General features: G+C 45.4%; 1 protein-coding gene across 1 annotated transcript; it reads left to right on the top strand.

Moving 5' to 3' along the window:
* The first annotated feature begins 489 nt into the window (after nucleotides 1-489).
* On the top strand, nucleotides 490-10,801 carry rel (v-rel avian reticuloendotheliosis viral oncogene homolog). The gene is made up of 11 exons (XM_062519592.1): nucleotides 490-582; nucleotides 1,092-1,127; nucleotides 2,092-2,231; nucleotides 2,669-2,820; nucleotides 3,654-3,745; nucleotides 6,561-6,701; nucleotides 8,018-8,122; nucleotides 8,426-8,641; nucleotides 8,891-8,959; nucleotides 9,093-9,164; nucleotides 9,265-10,801. The coding sequence occupies exons 1-11, from the start codon at nucleotides 576-578 to the stop codon at nucleotides 10,098-10,100; spliced, it is 1,866 nt and encodes a 621-aa protein (XP_062375576.1). The 5' UTR covers nucleotides 490-575; the 3' UTR covers nucleotides 10,101-10,801.
* Nucleotides 10,802-11,784: the final 983 nt, after the last annotated feature.

Genomic DNA, 11,784 nt, shown 5'->3' with positions numbered 1-11,784 from the left:
GTAGGCCTAATGTAACAGCCTGCTTAATGTAATTTTAAAAGCTGTGAAATAATGTTGATTGAACACTAAATGGATTTTAGACGAGGTCACTATTTGAGTTCGAGTTTGCAGTGCGAGACCGAGTCTTCAGTTTATGGAAGCCGAATTCAACCTCATCTCACAATTTGATTGACTTGCAATAACAGTACATAATATTTTAAGAGAACTGTCGTATCAGTTTAGCAATTAAACGGTGGTTAAAGCAACAGCCGCTCTGTCAGACATGCATGTTTTAGGACTTCTGATGCTGTGCCCTTCTCATAAGACACAAGATGCGTGCGTAACGAGCGTGAGTGCATATTTTGTGACAGTCAATGGACGTGGAACAATTCATACTCCGCCTATCGTCGCCCAATTTGCAACTTTCTGATTCGCTACACGGGCTGTGGGGCAGGTCTTGGGCGGAGATAGTGGGGAATTCCCGAGCGTCTAAAGTAGATTCTCTTCGAGCTTATAATGTTAGCAGTACAGTAGTTTGGTCATTTCAGTAAGAGCAGGCAAACGAAACATAGCTGTGATCAGGATCTTCGTTCACAATGGATGGTGAGTTCACTAGACTTCATTATGCTATAGGCTACCCGAGGCCTATTTGCTTTGATTATATTTTGACAGCAGGTTGCTGTTTTCATTCATATTAGCCTACGTCAAACATACTTGTAGATACTTGTTCGTCTCTATGGGTTTCAGTTTTCTTCGATCGATTTCATCATAAAGCAAAAAGCACTTTTACTCGAACAACTTTGAATTATCCTTTTCATTCTTAATGCAACCTGAAATGAGAATGCATTAAGGAGAGTTATAACTTCAGATACAAAAAATAAGCTTGCAAAACTGTTCATTCCAACAGTTGATGTTGACTCGCGATTATTTGTGATGCGTTTTGATTGACAGTCAGACAAAACCGATATCAGCACTGTGTTCCATCCACAGATTTATCTACGTACCGTTAGTCTAGATGTCTTTCCCTTTCTGATGAAACCAGCAATTAGGCTATTTTAATGCTTTTGAATTCTTTTTCAGTGAAGTAATATATATGTTTTCTCCTCGCATAGTCCATTTGCTTCCATTACATGGAGACCCACACATGGGTAAGTGAAGACACTCCCTTGTTCATGTCTCAAAAAACTCTTTTGGGGGGGGGTAGAGCCTCATAAAAGTTGAGCAGGTCTTTGTGTGTTAAGTGTCGCTTAAATCACGAAGAAGTGAGGCACATTTTTATTTCCTCTGCGCTACTTCCTCAAACGATTGTTGACACAGCAGCTTCGTGTCAGATCAGGGACCCTCTCTGTTTAAAAATACAACGGGGAATATCGATGTGCAAATGTAAGCAGATTAGGCTGGAGTTTGGGGTGCTAAAATGCGTCTTTGATGGCTAATTTTATTGTGGAACTTGTTTGTGTACTCAGCCGTCTCTAAATATAAATATTGAAATATGATAATGTACGAGAGACTGATTTTCTATTGGGTGAGTGCACGCACACACACACACACACACACACGTACACACGTACACGCACTGCAGGTGCAGCAACACATTTTGCGGCTCTTAGTGCGCAAACTTGCAGCACAGTCACTGCGGCTGTGGTGGGTAACACACTTTGCCTCATCATGTGGGGGGGGGGGGGGGGGGATAAATGCTGCCTTTAGCCAAAAAGGGAAAGTTAATTTAGCCTATATGAGGCCATCACACCTGATCTTGGGAGCCCCTTTTTGCTTTATCATTTCACTTTGCAGTGATAGAAGTCAAAACGCACAGATAGGTGTCAGCTGTAATTGAAGGGAGGTAAGGGAGATTGTCTCTCTGCTTGTTTGTATCTTGTGGTTTATCTCAGAAAGCTATGTTCTGTGGAAGCAGGTGCGGTCGCTATAGTTTTGCTGGCCTGGATTGTAATTTGGTCATGGCCTGGAAAGTTTTGCCCCCTTTTTGTTTCTGGTCAGGTGACTTCACAAGATCTCTTTTCATACTGACATTATTGCATATGTCACAGTGTCAGTAAATGGGACTCTTAATAAACAAATTCAGACATTTGGTATTGTTTGTTCACAATGCAGTGGTTGAGCCAAGCGTCCAGATTTTTGAGCAGCCCAAACAGAGAGGCATGCGCTTCAGGTACAAGTGTGAAGGGCGTTCTGCAGGCAGCATCCCGGGAGACAAGAGCTCAGACAACAACAGAACCTACCCCAGCATCCAGGTGAGTGGCTAGTGTCCCGTTCAGGGGAAATGTGCTGAACAACTCACGTTTAAGCATGTTTGACTCCAAACACTATACAAAATTATTGAATTGGACACATTCCACCCACCATATTCATGCACTGTAGTTTTTTGTGACTTCAAAGTGCCATATAATTTGGAGCAATTGGTCATGTGTCTAATTTGCCCCCTCTTGTTAATGTCTCTGTATATATTGTCAAAATGTTGAACACCGTGGGTGGGTTTCCATTCGACGGATTAAGCGTTGAAAAGAACTTTCGTCCTGGACTAAAAGAGAACTTCAGTGGATATCTATGCTGGGAAAAAGCTTTTAGGAAGCAATTCACCAGTGTGGTGTACTTTATTCCAGTATGATGACAGCTTGGGTTCCCCTAGTTGGACTGATGATGTTGAGTTGTGTTTTTTCATTCGCCACAGATCCTCAATCACTGTGGAAAGGGCAAGGTGCGCGTATCACTGGTGACCAAAAACGAGCCGTACCGGCCACATCCACATGACCTTGTGGGCAAGGACTGCCGAGAGGGCGGCTACTACGAGGTGGAGTTCGGGCCCGAGCGCAGGGTCATTGCGTAAGTGTCCAGCCAGTGTTGGTGTCTCGACCGTGCAATTTCCACGACAAGCTGTTTCTCTCTCTCTCTCTCTCTCTCTCTCTCTCTCTCTCTCTCTCTCTCTCTCTCTCTCTCTCTCTCTCTCTCTCTCTCTCTCTCTCTCTCTCTCTCAATTAGACAGGAATGAGACATGTGAGAAAAAAAATAGATACATAGATTAAAAATAAAGCCACAGTAGTTCTGGTTCGTGATATCTAGGCATTCTGTTAGTCTCTGTTAAACCAGCCCTCTCCTATGACCATATAGAGCAGTGTTGTCACTTGTGTGAAGTTTTTTTTAAAACTTTTCTTCAGCTCTCTGAGATCAAAGCAGCCTGCTGATTTTGCCACGCCTGGTGGCCCTTGATGCTTTTGATGTACACTGTCTCTCACTGCCCACACATGCTCATCTGCATGCTCAAACACACACCCACACACACACACCCACACACACACAAACACACACACACACACACACACACACACACACACACACAGGCGTCTCTAGGACTGACCACTGTATCAGCACAAACAGCCTTTTTTTCCCTCCTTTGCCGTCCGCGAGAGGAAATAAACAGGGGAATCCCCTAGGCACGGCATGCACAATTTGCACCCTAGGTGATCCTAAGTGCAGCGGACACGGTAGTGAACATAGGCCCCTATCTGTCCATCTGTCTGCCCCTCATGTCCGTCCCTTTTAGTTTGGTTAGTAGTTAGTAGTTCCATACATCTCCTAGTTTGTCTCTCAGTCTCAGCTGCCCTTTTTCCTTGGCTATGGGAGTGTGTCCTCATTGTTGCGATGTTCTCCCCAAACAGCTTCCAGAACCTGGGCATTCAGTGTGTCCGGCGGCGGGAGGTGAAGGACGCCATCGTCCAGCGCATGACTCGCGGCATCAACCCCTTCAATGGTGAGAGACGGCCTGTTACGTCACGTCGTATGTTCTCCTTTCGTGTTCCTCCTTTTTCCTCTTTTGTCTCATCTCTCCTCTACTCTTTTCTCATTTCTCTTTCCTTTTCATCCTGTCTTTCTCTTGTCTTTCATCCCTTTTTTGGGTATTCCATCTTGGCCTATGCTCCATTCCTCATGTGTGGTGTCAGTATCTCCCCCTCATACAGGGTGTGATTGCCCTCTGCCATGTGTCTGTTTGTTTATTTGTTGGTTTCTTACTATTCTCCTCCGTTGATTTAACTTGTCGCATGAGGGGTTGCTGCTCTAGTCGCGGTTGCACGTCCATGATTTAAATAAAAAACAAGTCACTTCTCTATTCTGGCAAGAGTTATGCAATTTGCATGCCATGTGACAGGGGAATTTATTAGTACACAAAGGAGAACTACTCTGCCATCCTCAACTTAGAGGAAAAAACAGGTTATTTTGTTATCTGTTTCATCCGAGATCAGAATCAGATTGACCCTGTATGTATATACTGTATGTATACATTCCAGAGTCTTTGTGCTTTTATTTTGAGCAGTCTGCACCACCGGACATTATATGACACCAACCAAAATAAGTTGAAATCGTGGTAATAGCTGCAAAGTGAAATCTGTCAAACCCTGTCAGTGTGTCAGATGTATATGGGAGGGGAGTGGCGGCAGTATACAGCGCGGTAATAATGTCCTCTTCCTCATTGAATGTGGTCTGTGAAATATGGTTCACTTCTCCTGTGAAAGTGGACTAGTGCCTAGTCTTACTTCCCCATAAACATGGCGAGTATTTCGTCCTCTGTGAAATAGTTACTTGTGAGTCGAGTATCAGAGGGGGAAAAATCCCTTCTCTCAAGAGAAATCCATTAATGCTCCCTGTTGCTGTAGTAAGTGTAGCAGTGTAGGGGTTTTGATATTAGTGGCTGTGTTTTTGTGTGAAAGTCACCGGAAGGCAAACCAATAGTGATGATCTCATTCCAATGTCATTCTGACTGATCTATCATCTTGAGACTACAAACGTAATACTATCACCGCAAAGGACTCCCTTGACTCGTGAGCAATATCTTAATTGGATTAGCATTCACTTAACATTCAGACCATGTATTCATCTCGGAAGCTCAGCTGATATTGTCACTACGTAGGTGAAAATAACGTTTGTCAACAACGTGACGAGAGCTGAAAGCTGTGTGCGTTCAGGGCGGAGGCGGGTGGTGTAGCCTTGTAGTGTATGTCCAGGTCCAGTTGACATGGCCGGGGCTCAGGTGCTGTTGATATTTGCACTGGCTCAGTTGCTTGCTAGTCATGCTGTGTCGCTGGCTGACATTTAGAAACTGGCAGACGTGTTATAAAATGGGGTGAGTCATGAGTGATTGTGGAGGGACCGCTAGTGGTGAGATACCCACAACATGGAGACTTTACACCTGGTTTCCCTCCCTCTCTCTCTCTCTCTCTCTCTCTCTCCCTCTCTCTCTCTCTCTCTCTCTCTCTCTCTTTCGTGCTCTCTCTCTCTCTCTTTCTCATTATGCATATGCAGATTGCACCTTAGCAACCCACCCACCTGCACTAACCTCGACCCAAACCATCATCCACCTGCATGCTCAGGCCATCTGCATCTCAGTGTACTTTCTATATCTTACACACACACACACACACACACATACAAGCACACTTGTCCCAACATTGCAGCTCTTACAAACCACCATCACCTGTCACCTGTTCAGCACACCACGACCCAACTCTCACACACTCTTGCTCTAATTTCTGTCTGTTCCACCACACTCAAAACACTTGCCCTTCTCTCTCTACCCACTACACACACACGCACACACACGCACACGCATGCATACAGACACACACACACAGACATACACATACACACATCTTTCTCTCTCACTCTCGTCAGCTCCTCTCCTCCGCCCTGTCCACCTCCACTACTACCACCACCTCCTCCTCCTCCTCCTCCTCTTCTTTCTCCTCCATGCTTTTGGGTCCCTCTGCTCTTGCGCTCCTGTGCGCCGTTGTGGTTTTGGCAGAGGCGCTGGAGAGACGTCAGCCCTGTGGGCCTCCTCGGTCAGTGGATCGTCATCAGCCCCCGGGCTGCTCTCCTTTTCGCAGGTTGTGAGCCGTTTGAGATGAGAGGCCCATGTTTTCCACTCTGACATCACATCTGTGAGCAGAGCACTTGTTTCAAGCGTGGGTGGGATTGCCATGAGCAAGAGAAGAGAGACAGAAAGAGACTCCTGAGAGAGAGAGAGAAAGAGAGAGAGAGTGTGAAACACAGCGAGGAGGGAGAGAGAGAGTGTGGGTGTTACCATTCGCGACGACGACGACGTCTTTGCGGGGGCGTATATATAGCTGTATACGTGTGGTGTACTGTATGCATGTGTGAGCATGTGGGGGTGTCGAAGTGACAGCTCTCGAAAATGTGTTTGCAAATGTGTCCCGTTGCAAATGTGTCTCTGTGCGGCTGCTACCGTGGGCACAGGGTGCTACCCATGAGTCACGGGTCCAACAGCACCTCCCAAGGGAGACAGTGTCTGCTTTGAGTGTATGCAAGTGATTGCACTGTCCGACCATATAAATGATCCCTTTCTCTTTCGCTCCTACATCCTTTGTTTTAACCAATTCCTCTTTCCTCTCTGTTCATCTTCCCATTCCACCTCGCCATTTGCAATCAGTGCTCAGGTGTTTTAATAGTGAGTAGATAGAAGGATAAGCATTTATCACATGGTGCATGTGTTATTGATGTACGTTAACCATATGTGTGTGTCTGTGTGTGTGTGTCGCCATTTTTGTCCTCAGTTCAACGAGAGCAGCTTCTACAGACAGAAGAGTATGACCTGAACGTGGTGCGGCTTTGCTTCCAAGTGTTCCTACAGGACGAGAGCGGTCAGTTCAGCATTGCCCTGAGCCCCATCGTCTCCAACCCCATCTACGACAACAGTGAGTGCACCACGCCACACCACGCCACGCTACGCCACACCACACCACACGCCCATCCACGTCTCAACTGCATCTATTGCATGACATGTAGTGTCCTTGTTCCTGTGCTTTGGATATTCTTGGCCTACTACTCCGCTGATGGTGTTAGTGACAAGGGGAGTAGCCGCAGTAGCATTGGCAACAGACGCAGCAGCAGCAGCAGCAGTAGTAGAGTGTGAACACTCTCTGCACTGATGTCTCTACCTTAGCGTACTACAGGAAACAAAGGTGGCCTCTTCTCTGTCTCACTTTCGCTCGCGTCACGGGCTAGCTACACAGGAAGTCTGTGACAGAAAGAGTTTGCTGAACGAACACTGAACTTTTTTTTAACCCCAAGGCTGCCGTAGTAATAGATAACACAAACTCTCAGTTCCTAGAATGAGAGTGAGAGAGGGTACTCATTGTGAGGTCCAGCAGGAAGAGTGCTGTGTGTGTGTGTGTGTGTGTGTGTGTGTTGTGTGAAGCACACACTTGGCGCCTGTAGTATCTGATATATTTTATATCACACTGTTGTGCCTTTGTTGAGCCTGTGCGTCTCTATGGTTTATCTGAGTCCCTGACAAACACTGACACAAAAAAAAGAGGAAGCCGTTTTTTTTGTTGGTCCTGGCCACTTCTGTGTGGCGCACAGTCTTTGCTTCCTCTTTTTTGCGTGCAGGCTTGTGATTTTTTTATGATTTCTCTGCATGATCATGGCAGAGTGTTGTGAAATGGCTGGTCTTGTGTCTTGACCATAGGAGCCATGTAGGTCATCTGATATGTCAAGTGGGGACGTGCTCACCCACAAGTGGAGGATTAGGAGCCTAAAACTATATCTCTTGTACGTGTTGATGACAGACAGATAGGAAATCTATACAAATACAGGACTCTGTACACCCTATACGTGAGCGAATGTTCCACTGTCATATCAACTTGAGTCAGCACAGATGAGGCGATTAGAGGATAACTGAGTCACAGGTGAGAAGAATCACCTCAAAAGGCCACATATGATGATTTCCTCTCCGTAGAGAACCTTTCCTCCAGATTTGAGTGTGTATACATACACACTATACATATTTGTGTACATACACACTATATCTCTCCCTGGCCTATACTGGGGTGCGTTTCCCAAAACCATAGTTGCTAACTAGGTTAACTAACTTATTAGCAACTTAGCTGGCAATACAATTTCCCATTGCTAACAGGTTAGCAACTGTGGTTTTGGGAAACGCACCCCTGTACTGTATTTTAGACCCTGCTGCACCGACCTCTGACCCCTGTCCTCCATGTCTCCCCAGGAGCTCCCAACACAGCGGAGCTGCGCATCTGCCGTGTCAACAAGAACAGCGGTAATGTCAAGGGCGGCGATGAGATCTTCCTGCTCTGTGACAAAGTCCAGAAAGGTTGGTGTGCAGAAGGAATTATTCTATAAATTAAATGGTTTTGTCCCCAGAGTTATTTGCTATCCCAATGTCGGAGATATTATTAGATGTTGTTGCCAGTGATGTGTTTGGGAAGTATGCAAACATAAATAATACCAGTTGTGTTTGTGACCTGATGTCATTTTTCCTGACATTCTTTCACCATCATGCATTCTCTCTCTTCACTCCATACTGGTTATAATCCAGAGCTCAGAACATCTCTTTCATGTCTAACACCTCTCATCCCCTAACTCATCAACCATCGCCTCATCCTTTCTCCTGTAGACGATATCGAGGTGCGCTTCTTCTGTCAGAGCTGGGAGGCCAAGGGCAGTTTCTCGCAGGCGGACGTCCACCGCCAGGTGGCCATCGTGTTCCGAACGCCGCCCTACTACAACACGTCCATCACCACGCCGGTGACCGTGCGCATGCAGCTGCGTCGCCCCACCGACCAGGAGGTCAGCGAGCCCATGGAGTTCCGCTACCTGCCAGACGACAAAGGTGAGCGGTCACAACCCTTTTCTTTTGAGTAGAATGTGCATCTTGGTGCAAAAAAAGAACAGACAGAGATGAAGGCCTGAACCTTTAATCCATGGAAGCTTCCCTGATTCGCAATTGTTTTAAAGTCCAGAAGTAGAAAGAAAGAACACATGTACTGTATGAGTTAAGGTTGCTAAAGATAACAAATAATCATTTATAGTTTAGACTATTTTTTTTATACTGTACTGATGATTGTTTTTTTCCCTGCAGATCCGTATGGTTGCCAGGAGAAGAAGAGGAGGAGGGAAGACATGATGAAGACTTTCTCCAATATCCAGAGTAAGATCCACATACGTCTCCTCATGTCACGTATACCTGCGCATAGACTTTGCCTTTGTCAGCTGTTAGTTAAGTGACAGTTTACGCATGCACTGAATGAGGAAGTTGAAAGTGTCTGTTTTTTTCCATAAAGCTGGTTTGAACCCAATGAGTCGACCCAAGGCCATTCCACAGACCAGCATGATGTCCCAATTTATTAAAAAGGGTAAGCAGAGTTTGAAGATTGCTAAATGTGCTACAAAAAAGAACAAATGTGAGTATTTTAGAGTACGGATTGGCAATTTCCTCTCTTTTTGCGTCAACAGAACCTCCAAACGCGTACACCAGCCATCTCAGTAGTGGTATGATGAGACAACATGGCTACCCCTACCAGTCTGGCCCTCAGCGCCACATGATGCATCACCAGCCGCTGCAACCCTCCCCCATGTCAGTCAACCACTGGCAAGCTAACCCCAAACTTAGCCTGGACAGCCTCCACATGAACACCTCTGTCCCGAGCACATCTGTTAGCCACAGCAACGGGCCTAGCATGCAGCAACAGCAGCAGCAGCAGCAGCAGCAGCTACAGCAGCAACAGCAGCAACAGCAGCAGTTGCACTCAAGCTCCGCCTATGTTGGCGCGGGTGAAAGCTCCGGCAACAACAGCCTCCCTCAGCTCAGCATGGGTGACCTGGCCTGCCTGGATTCCGATGCCCAGGGCGCCGCCGCCGTCGCCGTGGGTCAGATCCGACAAGAGAGCCAGGGTATATTCTGCGGCCGAAAGGCCGCGGCAGCTTCCGACCAGGCGATGATGCAGTCCCAATGGGGCAACACTGTGCAGCAGTCCTGCAATCCCACCATGAATGGCGGTGGTGGAGGCGGCGGCGTGGGCTATCCCTTCGTGGAGATAGGGGACTTCCTACAGAACCTCCTTGATGGGAGCCTCCCAAAGCAGGAGCAACCCGTGGCCATGATGGGCCAAGCACCCTCCGCCACAGCAGACTGCCAGCAGTCCTACACCACCCTGCACTCCTGCTCCGCCAACAACAACAGCGCTCAAGAGGCAATGAGGCAGGTTGTGGCCAAGGCCGCCAACGGCCCAAGCACCACAGACCACGAGGCCATGGACAGAGCGTGGTACTACCAAGACCAGGCCCAGTAGTCCCGTGGTGAAGGAGAGGGGGCCTTAAGGTGGTTGTCTGGAAACAAGTCTTGTCAGATGGAGAATATGGTTTATTTGATAAAGAAAGTAATCAGTATGTGTATAGGTAATGCAAGGAAGTTCTCTTCGCTGATCTCGCCTGGTTGTCTCTTTGGATGAATGTAGGTGTTCTGGTGCTTTGTCATTGAGTTACTTGTCCATGTCGAACTGGAGATTGAGATGAGAACAAGGGGTTAATGACAGTTTTCTTTGATGTGTATATATATAAAACATTAAAGCTGTTGTTGTTACTTAAAAAAAATTGCAAAACTGTCAGCAGTGGCAAGATAATTTTGTTCCAACTGGAAATTTTAAAGTAATGGCTATGTCATACCGAAAACATGTTTTCCAGAGTTCTCAAAGTGACACACATGTGCTTCAAATGTAAGTATACATAAATAGAGAAAGTAAATGGCTTAGACTTTTAATGTAAGGGGAATTGTAATGATGATTGAACAGTGACACTGAAGTGTCTGAGTATCAACTTTGTCATGTTGCCCTAGCAACATTGTCTTTTCCTCCATTTGATTTGTTTCATGGCACTGGCTTGTCTTTGTCTTTATATGCAATATTATTTTTATGGATGTTAAATGAATAGTTTTATAATCAAAACAGTCTTTTTGTTCCATACATTTTTCTTAATAAAAAAAAATAATTTTTAATGATCTTTCTTCCTCTGACTCTTCCATTGATCCATATTGCAACAGGTATGAAGGATTACACATCAAATGACTTACTTTTTAGCAGACAAACAGCAATCCCAGCATAGTCTGTGGTTGGCCCACGGTCATAGATAGGATTATAAATTAACCAACTGCATGTTCTTGGACTGTGATTTCCTACACTGGTGTAGTGATGCAACCTGACCACTTTCTTTTGCAATATGGGAAATTTGGCAAATCCAAAATGGCCAACCGCCATGCAAAAGAAACCGCAAAGTAGTTAGTCATGATTTGGTTACCGGAAGAATTGGCAAATATAATTTGCCAGGGGTTGTTGTTTTCAATTAAATAGGCACATTTTCATCATGTCATTTGAAAGGTTTGGAAATTTGAATTGCTGTGGTTGGAAATTAAGCCAATTTTGTGCAAGGACACTGAAGTAAATCACTTCTTCAGATAAACTGGCCACTTGTGAAAGTACAGAAACACCCAGAGCATAGCCTTGATAATTCTTTTTTTTTTTTTTTTAAACATATTCTCATTAAAAATGTTCAAGATGTTATTGTTAAACTCTTTGAAGGTCCTGTTCAACATGCGCTGGTAAGAGCTGTCTATTGTGATACTTCATAAATAAACTCCTGTAATGCATGCTAATGGATTTTAGTGTTGTTAAGGCAGACAGATGAAGTGTTTGGCATAGCCTAACCCCTGTGACATGCTCTTTGATGCCTCACAATGACCAAAACCAGGAAGTAGCTCAAGAGGAGGAACAAGGGAGAGAGACCATGATATTTCAGAGTGAACGTTCCCGTAGTCTTTGGAAAGTGTTCGTTTCTCAAAGTGCTTGATTGCATTTGGCAATTACACCATCATACTTAATACATTGTATGGGTCTCCATAGAATTTAATATGAAAGCAGTTTTTACTTGCAGTGGTCAGGTCCTTATTAAATATCATATTTATTAAGTATAACAAACACTTTA

The sequence above is a fragment of the Sardina pilchardus genome, chromosome 18 (assembly GCF_963854185.1).
Source record: "Sardina pilchardus chromosome 18, fSarPil1.1, whole genome shotgun sequence".
NCBI classification, from domain to species: domain Eukaryota; kingdom Metazoa; phylum Chordata; class Actinopteri; order Clupeiformes; family Clupeidae; genus Sardina; species Sardina pilchardus.
Note: the sequence above shows the minus strand (reverse complement) of the source record. Positions and strands in the feature narration are given on the sequence as shown.